At 41.0% G+C, this 20,882-nt stretch overlaps 1 protein-coding gene across 1 annotated transcript in view; it reads left to right on the top strand.

Annotated features, from left to right (window-relative positions):
• Nucleotides 1-20,585, top strand: part of PKP1 (plakophilin 1) — a 46,036-nt gene extending 25,451 nt beyond the window's left edge. Inside the window, exons 4-14 of the mRNA XM_083444355.1 lie at nt 3,695-3,839; nt 6,902-7,109; nt 8,173-8,350; nt 11,640-11,754; nt 11,941-12,096; nt 12,742-12,918; nt 13,069-13,222; nt 14,057-14,243; nt 15,519-15,603; nt 16,242-16,345; nt 17,187-20,585. Coding sequence (XP_083300481.1) covers nt 3,695-3,839; nt 6,902-7,109; nt 8,173-8,350; nt 11,640-11,754; nt 11,941-12,096; nt 12,742-12,918; nt 13,069-13,222; nt 14,057-14,243; nt 15,519-15,603; nt 16,242-16,313 — 1,477 coding nt within the window. The 3' untranslated portion in view covers nt 16,314-16,345; nt 17,187-20,585. The remainder of the gene's footprint in view (nt 1-3,694; nt 3,840-6,901; nt 7,110-8,172; nt 8,351-11,639; nt 11,755-11,940; nt 12,097-12,741; nt 12,919-13,068; nt 13,223-14,056; nt 14,244-15,518; nt 15,604-16,241; nt 16,346-17,186) is intronic.
• Nucleotides 20,586-20,882: the final 297 nt, after the last annotated feature.

Below are 20,882 nucleotides of genomic sequence, written 5' to 3'. Positions count from 1 at the left end.
ATTTTTATTATTATTATTATTATTATTATTATTATTATTATTATTATCAACAACAACAACAACAACAATTTTGAGGTATGTGACATGGAAACCAGAAAAATTGTTTGGAACTCTATGGAACTTTAGCTTAAAAGTCTTGTTACACCTTTAAAGAACAGAAAATGGCACAAGCTTTTATGAACCAGAGTCTACTTCTTCAGAGGCCTGAAGTGTTATCCTAAGCAGACAAGTATGGGCTGCTGCATACCTACTAACTCAGGATCACACTTCAGACCTATGGCAAAGTGGATATTAGTCCACCAAAGTCTATGTCATAATAAATGTGTTAGTCTCTATAGCACCACTCATGCCTCTTTTGGGTGTGTGAGGAGGAGATTCTGCCACTCTGGAGTGTCAAATTAGTTGCCCTGCCCAAACTTCTCCCTAAGAAAAGGCTAGTTACCATTGAAAATATTATTACAGATCTGGTTTATTATAGAGCTTTTAAAAAATGAGAGAGCCATTTCAGCTCATGGAGATTCATCAGCAGCATAACTGTTGAGTGAGAAACACTGTCCTCTGCCAAATGTCTCTCAGGAGTGGTCTCTTTGTAGCACCTTTCCTGATAGGGTGTGGTTCACCTTGTAGAACTGGTTCAGATTTGGGAGTTGTCTGTCTTGAAGCACTGGGCCTGGTTGCTGAATCTTCTTGCCAGTTGAACTTGTTCTTGTCGGGGAGTTGTCTCCTTTCTAGAATTGAGACTATCTGCATGGTTCTGAAGCACTGTAGAACTTGAAAATTCAGTCCAATATCTAATTTGGGGAGGATTTGATGCCACTGGTAATGCCAATTCTTTCTCCAAGGGAAACAGCTTCGATAATCTGTAGGCCTCTGGAAACAGAATCTTCAAATTGAAAACTGTTTTTAAATAATCTGGCGGGTAGGACAAGTGGGGGAGATGGGCCAGCTACTCTTGGTTCTGCAGAGTCCTCTCTCATTCCATTCTAAATAATAGTTGTGGTGTCTTTGGTGACATCCCCAAAGCTCCATGCCCATTGCAACTGAACCGGTCACACTCTCCTAAATCTGCCTCTGCTTCTAATCCCAGGGTGGGTAATTCACAGGTCAACATGGCCTTGAAAAACCTCTGACCCCATCCTTCTCTCTTGAGATCCCACGGGAGGATCCCTCCTGCAAGATTGTGCAAGAGCCCTGATGTGGGGGTGAAATTCCACCCGTTTCACTGCTCTCTAGGCCATGCACTGCTGGGCAAAGTCACTTCACAGGGAGTGTGTCCGGAACAAAGCTTGTCAGTCCCTGGTCATGCTGCAACCACATTCCCCCCCCCTCCCTGTTTATGACCACAGAAGGAGGAGAGGTGCAGAGATGGATAGCTATGAAAGAACATGTCTAAACTGAGATGCTACCCTATTTGTTATATTTACTAAACATTTTTGTAATTGCTGTATTCACAATAGAAGAAGCAAAGTGGTTCTAGGATATGAATGTGTAGTGGCTTGTAGAAGAAAATTCTTTCGGAAAGTAACTTTCTTACTTGGTGGGAAAGCCCTTAGCTTTTGCTTTCAAATAAAATATGTTAATTTGCCTAAACTACAGAAATGGTAAGGGATTGTGCTTTTTTATGAAACAATGAGACTTAAACCAGAAACAGGGGCTTGGTGCAATGATCACTAGGGCATTTGGTTTGCTTTTGTTGTTGCAAAATGTTCCGATGCATGTTCATAGTTATTCCTGGTGTCCTGAAAACCTACTAAGTGGCAGATTGCATAATAGAGCACCGTGTACCTACAAATTTGGGACAGGCTGAGGACTGAGAATGGTTATCAGTTGAGACTTGAGAATTGATTTATCTCTGGGTGTAAAACATTCCAGGATGGATTGCTACACCTAAGTATGCCAAACATTTGCTCTGATATTCCAGCTCCATCAGTTAATCAACATGCTTATAGAATTATTTCTACTTTGAATATTTTATCAGGATCGAGCAGAATTACCTATTTTAAAACTTGCCTAAGGTTGAATAGATGATTGTGGGCCCCAGGCGCAGTGAAGCTGTGGGTGGTCAGCCCCAAGCCTTGTAGAATTGCAATAAACGCAGGAAAACCACTTGAGATTTATACAGGCCACAACTTTATTGATTACAGATGTCAACAGGTTTTGGGTGCAGGCACTGGGTGTGTAACCTGGTTCAACCAGCCCAGTTGCTGGTTGATTATTTTGGCAGGGTAACCAAGGTTACGAACCACCCTATGACACACACCAAATCAGGGTGACCCCACCTGTGATCACCTGACCTGTCAGCACCCATCTGGGAGCCTGGACAGAAGCACCTCCACCCTGAATCCCTTTGATGGGATACCAATGCTTCTAGTCCAAAAAAAGATTATTAAAAAAGGAATCACAACTGGTAATTTGAGAGTCACCTGAAGAAAAAAGATTCGCCCGTGATCTTCCATATGCACTTGTAGAGCAGAACTTGGCAGCTTCTTTTGCATGTGGTAGATGTAAATAAGTTTTTTATGAGTACACCGTGCTATCTGTGGTGCCATGCTGCAGCTCTTAGTCAAAACTCCAAGACAAAATAACTTAAGCATTTAGCTATGTACGTCTACATTTCCAAGGTCTACAGGCATACAACCATGGCTTTTTTTCTTGGGGTACTCAAGGGTATGCAGTACTGGCATATTCTTCCCCCCCCCCAATAAATGTTAAAAGTGTGGCACTTATTGTAACAACTTTATGGTGAGTATCAGCACCTTTTTTCCTATAAGCTCTGCTTATAACGATTGTGTTGGTACAGAATTATCCTATGCTACGCAACTCTTGGGTGGTAGCAAGTACTTTGGGACCATAACACTCGATTGGGAGCCACCCAGAGTGGCTAGGGAAACTCAGCCAGATGGGTGGGGTATATTATTATTATTATTATTATTATTATTATTATTATTATGAATGAGGTAAAATTGCATTGCTTCCGTGCAAGCCAGATGTCTTAGAAGATTGTTCACTTGGCCCTTTCCCTGACTTAGTTTGCTATCCAGCTGGATAACTTCTACACTGGGGTCTAGTTAGGTGGGTGGGTAGAAGAGAATGACAGGACAATTTTATGCTAAAATAGAAACTGAAGAGGAAATGAGGCTGGATTATGGCTAAAAGGGATGAGGATGGGATAACGGTTTTGACCATTTAATTTAGGTGAATCATTTACATCAGGCATAGGCAAACTCTGGCCCTCCAGATGTTTGGGACTACAATTCCCATCATCCCTAGCTAACAGGACCAGTGGTCAGAGATTATGGGAATTGTAGTCCCAAACATCTGGAGGGCCAGAGTTTGCCTATGCCTGATTTTACATTATGGGAAATGGTGTCCTTTCAATATGGTACAGAAGAGTTGGTGGCATGGTTTTATTGAGCAAGGAGGTAGCTGGAGTCTTTACTTTAGTGTAATCTTGTTATTTTAATCTTAATGTTGTATATTTACAACTTTTTGGTTGATAGATAGTGTTTACATAGCTCATAGGGTGGGGTTTATGCACTGTTCAGAGTTCCTGTACTTCCCTGTTAATACTTGTCACCTTGATAAGGAGAGGATGTAACTCATTTTTAGCTCTTCCACTATTTTGCTATTAAACTGCTAGGAATCTGCCTCACAGTGAATGACATTTCCTTCCCCTTTCTTTTTTTATGTTTAGAATAGTCAATGATGAGATGGATTATGGAGCAATGACTATTCAGAAAGCCATCCAGTTCCTGTGTTCTTCAGATGAGAAGTACCATGCCATGGGGGCTTACTACCTGCAGCACACCTGTTTTCAAGATGAATCTGCCAAGCAAGAGGTAAAGTTATTCCTCACTACTTCAGCTGTGTGTGGCTTTGTAGGAGATGCTTTAATGTGTGGAATTATGTCAGGACTCATGTTTCCTGTAGCTCCACCAGAAAGAAGAGGAAGTCAGATTGGGAAGAGGTATCTTGTCCATTCAACACTAAGAGGTAATACTAGGCGTATAAAGGGGGCTTCACCATTAGTGCATTGGGTGCGCTTTTTGGGTAGTTATTAGGCGCACACAAAGCTCTACTTTTCTGCAAATAATTTATGTTTAAACTTCCAAACATACAACTGTTCAGAGCATCAGCATCTGACTTCAAAATTCTTGGCATAGGTTCAGATGTGGTTATTTGAATTGATGCAGATGCATATGAGTGAATAATATTTTTTTTGGGGGGGGTTATTTCCAGGTAATGATAATTGAAATATAGCTGTTTTAAATTTTTGTTTTCAAGAAGTGTGTCAGAATTACAAATTCAACTGAGAAAACTTTCATTTTGAGTATTTGAATTCTAAAACAGCACTGGCGTTAGCATGCATTAGTCAAATCCCATAAATGTATCAAAATTCAGCTCCTTCAGAACAAATTGGTTATCCAGTTCTGAAATTCTCACTGACCACACTTGGAATACTGTGTCCAATTCTGGGCATCACAGTTTAAGAAGGATGTTGACAAGCTGGAACATGTGCAGAGGAGGGTGACCAAGATGATCAAGGGTCTGGAAACTAAGCCTTATGAGGAGCATTTGAAAGAGCTGGGTATGTTTAGCCTTGAAAAGAAGAGGCTGAGAGGAGATATGACAACCACCTTCAAATATTTTAAGGGTTGTCACATGGAGGAGGGAGTATGCTTGTTTTCCCCTGCTCTGGAGGGTGGGACTCGAACCAATGGCTTCATGTTTCAAGAAAGGAGATTCTGGCTAGACATTCAGAAAAACTTTCTGAAAGTAAGAGCTGTTCAGCAATGGAACAGACTCTCACAAGAGGTGGTGGACTCTCCTTCCTTGGAGGTTTTTAAACAGAGGTTGAATGGCCATCTGTCATGGATGCTTTAGTTAAGATTTCTGCATTGCAAGGGCTTGGACTAGATGACCCTTGGGGTCCCTTCCAATTCTAAGGTTCTATGATTCTATGAAAGTAAGCTGTCAGACAAATATCTGACTTGCAGGACCAGGCATCCACTTCCCCTACCCCAACCCATGCAAATAAGAGACCAATGAGGCGAGTTTTGGGGTCAAAACACACCACAACTTTATTGAATACAGATGAAAGAGGTTTGGCTTGGGCATGGGGCAATCAAAATACTTTCAGCCCAACTACTGGAAGTGACAAGTGGCCAATCCAGATGGGGGTTCCTAAGATTTACATCAAATAGGGTGACCCCTTCAGGGACCGCCTTCTGGGGGAGTGCCTTTGGCACTGGCCCCCACCTGGGCACACAGACATGGCCACTCCCCCCAGACCCCTTTAATGGGATACCCCAGTGTTTGGAGGGGCAGATGGAGACTACAACCTCCCCTCCATCCAAAACAAAGGATTGGCCCAATGCCCAAACAGTTGGGACGATTGCTATGAGGTAGGCAAAACCACCGGGTCAGTGCCAATTAGCCCGGTGGGCAAATTCCTACCCAGCCCCCTTAAAGAACAGCAACCACCATAGCCACAGCAAAGTCATTGACTATAAGCTTAAACCGAGGGTGGGTGGGCGGGGGGGGGGGGGGAAGCTGGCGAAGGAACAAACAGGTGTGAGTTGCTTAAATGGGCAAGGGGTGGATCCAAAGGAAGCCTACCTGCTCCATTGGCTCTGCCTCCTGGCACAGCCCAAGTCCCCAGCCTGCATCTCCATTAGCCAAAGCTGGGTGCAGGCCAGGATCCAGTTAATATTATTGTTCTTATTATCATGCCATTAACAAAAATGATACTTTACTGAATAACATAATCATGCTGTCTTCATGGGTATATCCTTTTCCAAAATTTACTCAGGACAAACTTGCAATGAGGGCAAATAAATCTTGCACACTTTTGGAAAAATACCTGTTTGGGACATATCATTTGCTCTAATATCAAACAATAATGCCTATCTGCTAGGCAATGGAAGGGGCAAGATAAAAAGTATTTTGAGGAATAATTATGACCAGTAGGAAAGCACTTATTCTGAATTATTTTTCATTTATAAAAAGTATTTCTATAGTGCCATGTCATAAAATATCAGGGCAGTGATCCTGATTAATTGCCTGTCTAACAACTTAAACCATCTACAATAAACAGTTCGTTTATATTTGCTTTCTACATCATGACTAGTCTGGCTTTCCTAGAGCAGCACCCATTTCCTCTTTAACACATAAGCTTTCCAGTCTCGCTTCCACCTTTTCAAATAATATTGTACAAGGGTCATTGAACCAAGTGAGGTCTAGACCAGAGCTTTCAGCAGTCAACGAACAAGAGCACACCCTTTTCCTTACGGTACATGGCATGTTGGAACCTAGACTGCTATCACCTGAACTGCTGAATTGCAGAAACTGCCCTGACTCATCAGCAAAGCGTTCCTTCCTTCACGTATAGTGAGTGACCTCTGCACCAAGGTGGCTTTTGAACCAATCAAAAGCATTGGTTCATTATTTTAAAGGAAGAAGAGATTTGGGGCCTCAAGGAACACTCTATAAACTCTTAATGCTATCATGTGCAATAGGAAGCAGCAGTTTATGCATGCAATAAAACCTACGATATGGGGCACATATACATATATAGGGGGAGGGCGTTATTGTTTTGTTTTTGTTTTTATTATGTACTGTATCATGTGATTATTATGTTTATATTATTATGTATTTTATTTTGTATTTTTATGCTGTGAACTTCCCTGAGCTCTACAGATGAAGGGAAGTATAGAGATTTAATAAATAAATAAAATGAATGAATATTCACAGTAAAGCCAGTAGTAGTTCAGCACTGGTCACTGCAATGAGTATACGTCATATGTTAACCATCAACATGGATGCTTCCTATTTGCAGAAAAAACAAGAGAGGTTTCTAAACAGTTTTGATCGACAAACATTTAAATCCCTTCTTTGTTAGGTCTATCGGCTTGGTGGCATTTCCAAGCTTATTGAGCTTCTCCGCAGCCCAGATGAGAATGTGCAACAGGCTGCAGCCGGGGCCCTCCGAAACTTAGTTTTCAGAAATCCAACCAACAAGCTAGAAACCCGCCGTCAGAATGGAATTCGAGAATGTGTGAGCCTCCTGAGAAGGACTGGGAGCACAGAGATACAGAAGCAGCTGACAGGTACCCCCACCCTTTTATAACAATGTTGGAGCAACTGGAACAGTAAATCACTAATACAAATTAGTGCATAAATATTGGGTTGTGTCCAACAAAGGTGTCCCATTGGTGCAAGGATTTATACCTGCACAATGGAACATCCTCCCTCTCTTCACTCTGTGTGCTCCCTGTGCTCCCCGCCAAACCCTGAACAGACTGGGGAGAGAAGAGGAAGTCTTGTTGTGCAGGTGGAAGCCCTCAATATAGGTAACCTGAAATTGACTAAACTTCAATATATTTGTATACAGCGGTACCTTGGTTTACGAACTTAATCCATTCCAGAAGTCCGTTCTTAAACCAAATCCGTTCTTAAACTGAGGCTTGCTTTCCCTAATGAGGCCTCCTGCCATCGGTGCCCTTCCACTGTTTGGATTCTGTTCTTAGACCGATGTAAAGTTCGCAAACTGGAACACTACTTCCGGTTTTGCGGAGTTCGTAAACCAAATAGTTCATAAATAGGACTGTTCGTAAACTGAAGTACCACTGTATTGGAAAACCTCAGTATTGGTGCTTTTTCATTTAATGCAGCAGGTGGAAGAAAAGTTGAAATTTAATAAAGAAACACTACCAGTTTGTTAAAAGGAAAGACAATCTTCTAGATTGATATTTTGGTTCCCTGGTTTTTTTCTTCCCTATCCCAGTAACACACCAGAATGGAAATAAAGCTATGTGGGGTCAGAGATTTCAAGCCCAGTAGACATAGATTCCCAGTATCATTCATAAGCAGGCAGTGAGGCAGGTAGAATTTATTTTAACATGACTGTAGTTTGAATGCCTTCCATGAACATTTGGAGACTCACTTTCAAAATACCTATTAGTTTTACAGTTTCCTCTTGAATCCCTATTTAGGGAAGTTTTTAATGTCTGAAGTTTTACTCTGTTTTTAATGTTCTGCTGGGAGCCACCCAGAGTGGCTGGGGAATCCCAGCCAGATGGGCAGGTATAAATAATAAAATTATTATTATAATGAATCTAAATGAGAATGACAGGAAGCTATAGCAATGTGTCTCATGTATTTGCTTTCCAGGATTGCTCTGGAACTTATCGTCCACAGATGAACTGAAAGAAGATTTAATACATGAAGCTCTTCCTGTTCTGACTGATCGTGTTATTATTCCTTTTTCTGGCTGGTCTGATGGTGTTAGTACTAGATCAAGAGAAATTATTGACCCAGAGGTATTCTTCAATGCCACTGGCTGTCTGAGGTAGGTCAACAGACATATTAATATTTTGATCATATTGAAAAAACTGAGGTGCATTCTGCTTGTCTGGCAAATATTTTCAAAAGGGCCCTTTTGCATTTATGTTATGTATGTAATTTAGAATGTTGATATACTGTCTTTTATCAATGATTTCAAGTCAGTATACAAAAATTAAAGCAACAAAACAAATAATGCATGAAAGTGCAATTAAGAGTCCAGTTTTAAGAAACAAAGAATAGCCATCTTGGTCAACAGTAAACTCTCAGAAATTGTCAATAATTGGGACAACCCCAAAAGTCACTAGAAAGTTGCAAGCATTTCACATTCCAGCAGTGGGATTTGAAGTTTAAAAATTTAAGATAAAAGAAATCTTTAAAAGCTTGGGTGAATTGAAAGGTTTTTGCTTGTCACTTAAAATTCAATATATACCAGGCATACCATGCTGGGTAGAGCAATCCATTGTAGAGCTCCATGTCTGAAAAAGAGTTGGAATTGTAAGCCAAAATTCCAATAAAAGTGGTATTTCGAGAAGGTCATTGATTCACTGCTTTTGGTTCCCTATTCTAGTAACAAACCAGAATGTAAACAGAGCTATAGAGGGACTCGACTCAGAGATTTCAGGCCCAGTAGATGCAGATTCCCAGTATCATAGATAAGCATGTGAGTGTGGTAGTTTGAGCACAAAGCTATTTCGGGTTGTAAAGGTTAAAAGGTTAAGTGCCAGCCTTTAAACTGACAGACAGTGAAGTTCCTTTAAGTTTGCATCAAGCACTGTCCGATTCTGCACAAAATGAAGCTTCTCAGCCATTCTCATTGCAGTCATTTAGATGTATTTTTGTTGTATGCATAAAGACTAGAGGTGCAGGTGCCAGGTGTGTGCTGGCACCCTGACCAAATGTTCTTCACCTGCATGTTAAAAAACATACAAACCTTCTGCTTGCTCCTCATTGAATTTTAATGACTGCCTCTGGCAATGACTTTCCTTTGAATTGTCCTCCATATTGGTTTTCTTCATTAGATTCCCTAGTCCTCTACAACCACCCCCTTTTAAAGTGTAGGAAGCCTCTTAGTTGGCATGCAATAGTTTTATTCATGCTTAGGAAAAGCTATCAAACTCCTTGGCATGAACGTATTAGTCCTGACTTGCAGTTTCTCTTACTGATCTCCAGTAATGCTCGGCATATGAGAATCACTGAAAGAGCCAATGGAACAGCTACACAATTAGAAGTTCACCCTTAGGAGATTGAGCAGCAGCAGTTCACGCCTCAAGCACACACATGAACTAAAAGTACCATTGTTTGCTGAAATGAAAAAGATGAACTGCATCAGCGACTGCAGCTTTCTTGGTCCAGGGGTCTAACAAGCTGATAAAGCTAACAGCTTGTAAACTCACTGTACAATAGTAGATTATTTCCATTCTTGCTTAGGTAGATAAAATGACTCAGTGCAAAATGGAAGCATTCCAAGCTCCATATCTTCAAACCTTTGGGAGTCTGAAGGGAAAACAGAAAACTCCATAGTGATCTTAAAACTAGTTAGGGCTTGTTTGTGTATCAGAAATGGTCTCTGTTAAAAAAAAAATATCTCAGCATCTTGACACAGTATTGTGAAGTAAGCCTCATGTGAGAAAAACCAGTGTCTTGAAGACGTTAGCTATAACCATCCAAACAGCACTATTTCCTTTGATCAAACAAAATATTTGCATTTGCCCTCAAACATTTTGAAAGATTGTTTCGTCTTAATAGTTATGAAACTTGGCAAGCATCAGACTTAATGGTAATGTAACTGAGCAAAAGATGAGTTTGAGCTACTGAAAGAGGAAAGTTCTCAGACTCCCTTGCAACCCCTGGAAAACCAACCAGAATTGTTAAATTAAGTACAGTGGTACCTTGGTTCTCAAACTTAATCTGTTCCGGAAGTCCGTTCCAAAACCAAAGCATTCCAAAACTAAGGCACGCTTTCCCATAGAAAGTAATGCAAAATGGATTAATCTGTTCCAGACTTTTAAAAACGACCCCTAAAACAGCAATTATAACATGGATTTTACTATATAATGAGACCACTGATCCATAAAATGAAAGCAATAATCAATGTACTGTACTATAAAATAAATAAGACAGTATTGTAGATGATAAAAATTAAAATTATTATTTTTTTCTTACCTGCACTGATGATAGTCATTGTTTGGATGGGGGGCTTTTATCCATTTCCTTAGTCACACAATCAATCAGTAGCTGAACTGGGTTCCACACAGTCACAAAAACAAATAAACCGAAAAAGCCTCAAAAACAAAAATGCAAAATAAATAGCAAAAACAAAAGTGCCAAACTTAATCCATTCCAGAAATCTGTTTGACTTTCAAAATGTTCGAAAACCAAAGTGCAGTTTCTGATTGGTGCAGGTGCCCCGGAAACAATAGCCAACAGCCGCATCAGATGTTCGGCTTCTGAAAAACATTCGAAAACCAGAACACTTACTTCTGGGTTTTTGGCATTTGAGAACCAAGGTGTTTGAGTACCAAGGCATTTGAGAACCAAGGTACCACTGTACTTGGATTAATGAACTTTCAGATATTATATTCACTCCCTTAAAAACATTATTTTTGAATATTTATTTAAATGATTAGAATCAGCTAATATTAAATCACCCTGTTTCTCTCAGCATATGCAGCTTTTGGGACCAACCTAGACCCAATGCTAAATGCATTATTAGAAACCCTGGCTCCCTTTTACTTTGCACCCAGTGTGATCCCACCACTGATTTTGGAAGCAGTGTACATACCACATTAGCCATAATCCATATCTATCCTGTATCTACCCTGCCATTCTTTATGAAATACAGCATTTTGATATGACGTCGTCCCCAAATCATATTTAATCCAAATTGAGCAAAAGAAAGACTGAAATGTGTTTTAAGCCAGTAATGTGTACACAGCCGATATTGGGCTTAGAAAGGAAAAAGAAAAGTTAATAGTAGATATTGCAGATGATTTTCATTGAGGACTACAGCATGTGGGGAGGGGAGGTTTAACCATTTATTCCCCAGCTGTGATCCCAGCTATTAGCTTTAGAAAGAAAGCTGCCATGAAGCTAATAGTTGTGCTTAGGAGCAGATCTATTTTGTGGAATAGGTCTGCGATATATTCCACATGCTCTCTGTATAGGAGAATTTCACCCTCATTGAATCAAAGAGAACTAGAGAGAGATTGGTGAGCACAGGACAAGAGTAACTGAGGTGCCTGACTGATCTGATTACTTCTCCCTTTGATTTATAAAATGTCTCTTCCCTGTAGGAACCTGAGTTCTGCAGATGTTGGACGTCAAACCATGAGGAACCACCCTGGACTGATTGACTCTGTAATGGCTTATTCTCAGAACTGTGTGGCTGCCAACCGTCCAGATGACAAGGTACAAGTCAGACGTAGAGTAATGTTTGTTCATCAGCTGATATAACTCTTGTTAACATTGCCAGAATTGTAAACCCAGAATTATTTTTACAGCAATGTCTTTTTTTAAAGAATCCTGCCCTGTGTAAAGTATTTATGCACTGACAACTGAGAGAAATGACTGGTTATTTCATTTTCTTTGTTTTAGTCTGTGGAGAACTGCATCTGTATCCTGCACAATCTGTCCTACCGCCTTGACGCTGAGGTGCCTAATAAATACACGCAGCTCAACCACATGGCCAGGAACAGTTACACAGACAAAACCCTGACTGGCTGCTTCAACAACAGAGGTGGAAAGATGGAGGTGAGATTTGGTGCATAGAGCTACATCATTGCCTTGTGTTAAAGGCAACATTGGATGACGATTATTTCAATCCGCCTTTCGCCATAAAGTCCCAGGATGGATTTCAGCAATTCAAAAATGCAATATTCAAAAAGAGTTTAATATTAGGTAAAGGTAAAGGTACCCCTGCCCGTACAGGCCAGTCGTGTCCGACTCTAGGGTTGCGTGCTCATCTCACGTAAGAGGCTGGGAGCCAGCGCTGTCTGGAGACACTTCCGGGTCACGTGGCCAGCGTGACGAAGCTGCTCTGGCGAGCCGGCACCAGTGCAGCACACCGAAACGCCGTTACCTTCCCGCTATAAAGCGGTATCTATTTATCTACTTGCACTTGGGGGTGCTTTCGAACTGCTAGGTGGGCAGGAGCTGGGACCGAACGATGGGAGCTCACCCCGCCGCGGGGATTCGAACCGCCGACCATACGATCGGCAAGTCCTAGGCACTGAGGTTTTACCCACAGCGCAACCCGCGTCCCCGAGTTTAATATTAGTTTTGTGTAATAAATAGGTAAAATGGGGTTCTTTTGCAAAACATGGGTTTAAAAAAATGTGGTTCTTTTTGTAAAACTTCAACTTCTTAGATATTTTAATTATTCTTATTTACCCTTAGTATGATGAGTATGACCTACCTCTTCCTGAAGAGGACTATAAACCCAGAGGGTCCAGCTGGTTGTACCATTCAGATGCCATCCGCACATATCTGTCTCTGATGGACCAGAGCAAGAAAGATGCTACCCTGGAGGCTTGTGCTGGAGCCCTGCAAAATCTGACTGCAAGCAGAGGACTGGTAAATGCATTATTTTGCCCTCCACATCTGGTTAGACATCTGGAAAAGCACTTTGTTAACTGATGATAGTAGACACTCTGTGTGTGATGTATGCTGGCTACCACCCCGAAACTCTAGAAATAAGAAATGCCTAATTATTTACTTTTCTAGATGTCAAATGCAATGAGCCAGTTGATTGGTCTAAAGGAGAAAGGTTTGCCCCGTATAGCACGCCTTCTGCAGTCCAATAATGCTGAAGTAGTTCGCTCTGGAACATCCTTGCTGAGCAATATGTCTCGACACCCTATTCTACACAAAACAATGGGTAGGCACCATTTTGTATTCTACCTATTTTCCTTTCTTTACATTCACACGCTTTTCTTCATCTATGTCGTTTCTTTTCCAAAGTCCCACTCTGCTAAATGATCAGAGTGTTTAAATCTCTTCTATCACAATACAGTGGTACCTCGGGTTAAGTACTTAATTTGTTCCGGAGGTCCATTCTTAACCTGAAACTGTTCTTAACCTGAAGCACAACTTTAGCTAATGGGGCCTCCTGCTGCCGCCACGCCGCTGGAGCACAATTTCTGTTCTCATCCTGAAGCAAAGTTCTTAACCTGAGGTACTATTTCTTGGTTAGCGGAGTCTGCAACCTGAAGCGTATGTAACCAGAGGTACCACTGTAAAGTGTTCATCGGTGAGAAGCTGGTTCAACATTTTTCTGTTCTCATCCAGTTTTGTGCTTTCATGTTTGTTCAAGATCAGCAGGTCTATCTAATGATCTAAAAAGAAACTGAGAATAAGCAAAGAATTATTTACCCTCCGGATGATGCTATCTCTCTCATGTAAAATGCTGTTGGTTGGGGTTTGGAGGGGGGCAGGTGTGTTAGGTTAGGCTTGGTACCCACAGTCACATCTACATGAACTTCATCACTACCTGAAGCTGATCTGCTGTGGCTCTTCCCACCTGATAATTTTTGCTTTTTAGCAAAAGTGGGATCTGTTGCTACAACTCCCAAGGGTGACTAATATTCGCCTTATGCCCGATTGTAGACCTTATTGAGTAATGCTTATTTAGTTTAAGTAACCCTTTTGAGTTTTAGACAACTCAATAGCTTTTTTGAGTTGTATTTAATGGTAATCTGTTTCTGCCCTTCAGCTAATCAGGTGCTCCCAGATGTGACCCGTCTCCTGGCCCTCCAGGCTCCAGGTTCCAGCAACTATGGGGACATTATGACATCTGCTTGCTACACACTGAGGAACCTAATCATGTCCAACCCACAAATGGCCAAGCCCTACCTGACAGGCAGCTTGATAAATAATGTTGTAGGCCTATGCCGTAATGGGTGAGTAATGGTGACGAAAAGTGGGCGTATGAGAGATTTGAACCATGATTTGAATATATCCCTTTCTTTGCATATCATATATATGTGCAGCTTAGAACTTTTCCATTTCTAATTTATTTATTGCAGAACACTGTCACCTCACCATAAGCATTTTTAAAAGCTGTGGTTAGTGTGAGTCTCAGATACCAAGTTTGTTTTCCTAAACCACTGATGGGAAACCTGTGGTCTTCTTGTTGTTATTTGATCCCAGTTTTCATCAGGCCCAGCCAGCATGGCCATTAGTCAGAGATGATGGGCTTTGTAAAGCTCCTCAGCGCTGCCCTTAACTTTGAACCTGGCATACCTAGAGACTCATTAATACCATGGAATGGGGTTGGTGGTGGCTGCTGTCTACTGAATGGCATTTTAAACCTTGGCTATTGTAGTTTATTTTGTAAACTACATTCTGAAGATTTGCATGTAACACTAAACCAAGATTTAGCACTGCATGGATGAGCCAGAGGGAGAAGTACAGAAAGAAGAAATGCCGTAGTACACCTGCAACAGCACATCAAACATGTCTTTCCCATATCGCTCTCTACAACCTCAGCAGATGCTGTAACTCTCCAGTGGTTTGAATTCATCCCCAAAGGCCCACTAAATCACATAATAATAATAATAATAATAATAATAATAATAATAATAATAATAATAATTTATATACCCATCTGGCTGTGTTTCCCCAGCCACTCTGGGTGGCTTCCAACAAAATATTAAAATACAGTAGTCCATCAAATATTAAAAGCTTCCATAAACAGGGCTGCCTTCAGATGTCTTCTAAACGTGTGGTAGTTGTTTTTCTCTTTGACATCTGGTGGGAGGGCGTTCCACAGGGCGGATGCCACTACTGAGAAGGCCCTCTGCCTGGTTCCCTGTAACTTGGCTTCTCACAGCGAGGGAACCGCCAGAAGGCACTTGGCGCTGGACCTCAGTGTCCGGCCGGAACAATAAGGGTGGAGACACTCCTTCAGGTGTACAGGACTGAGGCCGTTTATATATATATTGTATATATAATACTACATAAATATACATATATTATATACCTATATATTTTATATTTTATATATCTGTTTAAATCTGTTTAAAACATAACAATAATTACAAAAAAAACCCTAGTCAATTTCCAAAGGCCTGTTGGAACAAGAAAGTCTTTACCTGCCAGCGGAAGAACAGCAAGAAAGTTGTTGTCATCCATCCTTTTCTGGAAAGCTCATTTGCCTTCTTTTCTTTCTGTAGATCTTATCCAAAAGCAGCTGAAGCTGCTCGGATGCTGTTGTCTGACCTATGGTCAAACAGGGAGCTCCAAACTGTACTAAAACAGGTAAGAGAATAATGTGGTCTTTTTCACTATTTCTCATAAACAGCATGGCACTTGGACAGCCCCACTCACATAATAAAAGGTGTGACTAGCCCTGTGGTGAATGTCTCCTAAGATCATAGAAACAGTGTTTTTTTAACAAAAAATTGTGATGGTAAACTGTTTTGGAAAGTAGAGCTGTCATTTTGTTTCATTTTTTGTATACAGAATTGTTTTAGAAGCATCTCTTCTGGATGAAAAGGAATTACCTTTTCAGATCTTCAATATAAATAATATATACTGTGACATATCTTTTAAAAAAATGCAATGCATTTTCTAGTGCTTTGTTAGTTTTGCTCCTCGGGTCTGCTGATGGATGACAATTAAAAAGAAAAGAACAGAAAGATACATGTCGACTAATTGTGGACACAGAAGCAGAATATTCAGAAGCTTTGCAGTGAGGTTGCTAGAAATCTTCAATTGAAACCACTCTTGTGCCTTAGAGAGTTTTACATGTGCAACATATATAGTTTGTGAGTGCATCCAGACATTTGCCTGAATTTGACTTCTCTCATGCTTATATCAAAACATCTGACTCCTCATAACATAATGGTTCTTCATCCAATTTATCCTTATGTGATCTACAACCTTCCATTCTGCAGCAAGGATATGATAGAAATATGATGGGATCCTTAACAGGAAGCACTCTCAGGACCCTTTCTTCAAGGTTCTAAGAAGATACCTTTCCTGCATGTTTGGCTTACAGGTAAACAACTGAATCAGACTTTCAAAGCTGGGGGGAAAAACCTTAGTCACATCTAGATTAGCCTCAATATGCAGGGCTGGTCAGTCATATCACTGCTGGGAGGTAGAGGGAGAGATGTGAGTTGATGGCCAGGTCGGCGTGGTGCAAATAAACTGGTAGAAGGACTGAATTGGCTCCGCTGGTTTGTTTGCACCATGCCAACTTCACCATTGCCCTCACCCACAGCAGGTAAGCAGCAGCAATACAACCAACTGGATGACAGGGGAACACTCTCAGGCCACCACATCATCCACTGCTGGGTACGGGACTCAAGGGAAACCTCTTATCTCCCAATCCCAAAAAAGGTTGTACTTCCACGGGGTTATCAGTGGGTTAAGTTGCTGCCTTAAGAACTGGGACGAAGAGGGAGAAGTGAAGGATTATTTAGGGAGCATATAGCACCCTCCCATTCTGAGCGCACTGTGATCTGTGTGCAGCTATGAACTCATGGCTCAACAGAGGAGCAGCAGGAAGAAGACTCGGTTGAGTCGTGTCTTATCAGGGGTGCCAAGTTGAATAAAATATTGTGGGGCCCCAGAGATAAGCCTCGCCCTGCACATAATTGATCACATGACACAGTGCACACACACCATTTGAATGGGAATGCCCATCAACTTTGTGGGGGCACGGTCCCCTCAAATACTTTATGGTGGAGCTGAAGCCCCTAGGATTTGACTCCTATGTGTGTTATGTATTCCACAGGTACAACTGCACATTAAAGGCGCACAGGGGCATTTCTCAATATGTACATAGGGGACACTTGGAAATGACTAATTCTGCAGTCTTTTTCTTTTTCTTTCAGACTTTGTGACTCTTTTCTGCCTAGAGGCCTCTGCCGTCAAGAAATTGTTTGGACATTAACATACACACAGAGAGAATGTTGCCAGATTTCAAGACACTTGTAAAACTAGGTACAAAAGCTGTATTGCCTGGCATATTTTAAAATGTTCTAATGGCTGTTTTAAATATTTCTTTCATTTTTTCTGGGGATAGGCTGGGAGGCTGGAGGTTAATGGTACTTGATGTCAATTGTTAGTATTTTTAGAAACAAACAAACGGGGGCTTACAATTTCGAGAGGTACAATGAATAAGTTGGACACCTACCTACCAACTGATGCTATGTTAGGAAACTTTTAAGGAGGTAGCACCTATGTATGTATATATTTAGTGGGTGTACGTATATAGAGTGGGAGAAGTGGAATTCCAGTGTCACCAAAGGCATTTGGGTGCCATTCAGTTGTCTAACAGTGCAATTCAATGTTTGTTTATTTGGAAAACTGAGTTCACTGGGGATTACTCCCATGAAAATGTGCACAGGATTGCACAACCTAAAGGGTTGGGAGTCAGCCCAATTGAACATAGTGTGGCTTCCTTCTTAATAACCATGCACAGGATAGTGCTTTAAGTCCTTTTTATTCCTCATTTTCAACAAATTATGTAAAATTACTAATACCTTATGTGTTTCTTTCTTTGTCAGTGGTCATTCTACATAGATAATTAGTATAGAGCTCCTGTTTTAGATTGCTGAAATTATTTCTCCCTAAACTTTACTGACATCACAGAGTTTCTTCTGCATTCATCTTTTTTTTGGGGGGGGGGGTGAGGGTGTGGGCACCAGTTCTGCTTTCGTATTCCATTTTATGGCTAAGCATTTTTCTCCCTATAGGTCGCTTAGTTTCCAAATCCCAAGAAGCAAATTCATGTCAGATAAATTTCTCCTGAATTGATTCTTGATAGTTTTTGAAAACTTTATTTTTATACTATATATAAGTAATGGATTGTGTGGAAGACCCCCAAGGTCTTACTAAGGATATAATCTACCACAAGCTTCTATGTGGCTTTTCAAAAATATTTGCTTTACCAAAGTCGGATTCTTGCTATTTCATAAATCCGTCAGCTGAACAAGTCTGCCGATATATACTCAGAAAAAAGAAAAATAGACGTGATCTACTCTTTGAGAATTCCTTCATGTTCACTCAGTAGCACAAACAATTTCCTCTCACCCAATGGAACTTTCCTCTCCTCTCCTCTCCTCTGCCCTGTGGGCCCCCAAGCCCCCTTCACAGGGTCTTCCAACCTTCTGAAGTAGATGCGGGGGGATGACATAGAATTGGATTGGGGGTGAAGAGAAAAGGAAAGGGAAACACTCCATTGTGAGAGCAGAAGTCTTCTGACTTCACTTTGTACCCAGAGCCTTCTCCCAAGGCTCATGAGTAGGAACCAAAATGAAATTACAGTGTTTAACAAGTAGCTATGAAATTGAACTGTTTCTTGTCAGACCATTTTAGAAGCTTGGGAGGAAAGGGGTGGTGGTTTTCATTATTTTTTTAAAAAAGAAATATGTTCAAGCAGTTTCTGCTGGATCTAAAATGGATTTGCCCTATGCTTTTCAACTACCATTTCAGTCTTCACACCTCAGAGGCATCCTGTCATAGGTTTTTGTACCTTTTTCAGTGGTGTGTTGTAATACTCCTGGGGTGGTTATGGCATTTTGTAGAGGAGCTTTAGCTTGGGCAAATGGTGCGTCGTTATTCAGTGATAAAAGTACATTTATGAAAGCAAGTTGCTGTGTCATTCCAAATAAACGAAAAAGATAAGTTAATTCAAAGAAGTTGAGGGTGGGAAAATTTCCTGTTCCCTCTTTCTCCCTGCAGATATTTGCAGTCTCCAGGTGGGGAACTCTCCAGAGGATGGGGGACTCTCCTGCACATTGTAGAATGACGTACAGGGGAAAAGGAGCCATCAGGCAGTTGAGAGAGCACAGACCTAGGGAAGAAGAGATGTCTTGGAAAGGAGGACTGGGACAAGGAGTGGTACAGAATAATGGAGAGGAGTTGAGAGGAGTGGAGCTGAGAGGAGAGGGAGAAATCTAAGAGGAGAAAGAAACTAGGAAAGAGAATGGGCAGACAGGAAGGTTGCACATGGCCAGGAACTGTAGAAATGAACAGTGTTGCAATTTACTGCCAAATGTATTGGCAGTAGGTTTCTGGATTACATGTGCTTTATCTCATCTTCATCAGTTTGATTGGTTCCAAGTTTTCAGAGGACCCTCAGCAAAATCAACTCCCTCCTAACTTACAGGGACATGATGCTGATGTTTAATTTCCCACAATGCCTATGTTGCATCACTCCATGGTATTGTGGGAAATGTAAAAGTGGTGCCCAGTGTTGATTTAGAGTCCTGGCTGCTGGGGGGGGGGGTAGATGAGGGGGCAGGCACAGGCCACATGTCATTAGGAGGCCCTACCAGAGTCAGGTCCCAAGAGTTGCTGTGTGGTGATGCCAGACCTGGTCATGAACTACATTTTTAACATTTGATATTTCATAACGACAAGCTACTAATAGTCTTAATAGTGTTCATATATGTAAGCATAAAGTGTGTGTCTACACATACACCAGATTTGTTAACAGAATGATTAGCAGAATGATTATCATTGAGTTAATAGAAGGCTTTGGCACAACTAGTCAGTTATCAGATAAACAAGAACTACCTGTCATCTGCACTTGCCCTCCATAAACCAGTTTTGTCAATGTTTGGCATGTAGTAAGAGAACCCTTACCACTGGTATTGTTATGCTGTTTAGCAAGGCAAATTGATCTTGAAGAGATCTACATGAGCAGTAATGCCAAATGCCCTACAATGGCTCCTGATCCCTGATCAGCCCTCTTCTCCTAACTTATTATCCAGAGAGAAATGGCTCCAGTGTATATATCATTTGCTAGCATGGAATGGATGGATAGAATATTATCTGTGAGGATGGGCTGAACATTTCTTTTGGCCCTGCCACGTGAGAAGCAAGATGCAACAGGCTGGTGTTTGCATAGGATGTGAGTCACGTAAATAAATGCTAGAACCTGTTATGACCCAAAGATAGCAAAAAGTGCTTTCCTTATTAGGGCTTGCTTTGTTTTATGCATTCTAAAATGCTAGTCAAAGGATGTCTTGGATGTCCAATGCATCATTTCAGAAGGCTCATGGGCACAACTAGAAGAAATGAACTTTTGCAAGCTTACTCCTCGGTTGTATTAATTTACTACCTTTTATTACCACCCATATCACTAACCCAGCTATACAAAGTATTCTGTAATATATATGTACAAGAATCCCATGTCAACTTTGTTTTTTCCTGTACTGTATGTGTATTTGCTTCATTGGAACATCTGAAATCAATAAAGAGTTGGGAGATCTTTTAACTTTTCACCTTGGCTATTGTGCTTACTTTGCTTCTTTCTGCCACCAAATATATTGATAAATAAAGCAACTTAAGAATAATTCAGTTTTCTTCATTCTGCAGTTAGTGGAAGACTGTCCTTTCTTCTAAAGATCTCAAAACATATTTCCTATTATGCGCCATCAGCTTTGTGCAGCTTTAATGAAAGACAGAAGCAGGAGGACTATGGTGGTAGGTGAGCACATGCCTCAGTCTCACTATAGATCACAGCACTGCGTTTCTAGGAGCTGCTATCTATCCTGCTTCTCCATCAGGACATAAATACA

Source organism: Podarcis tiliguerta (assembly GCF_965153285.1).
Source record: "Podarcis tiliguerta genome assembly, chromosome: 6".
NCBI classification, from domain to species: Eukaryota; Metazoa; Chordata; class Lepidosauria; order Squamata; family Lacertidae; genus Podarcis; species Podarcis tiliguerta.
This window is presented reverse-complemented; position numbering and strand designations above follow the sequence as displayed.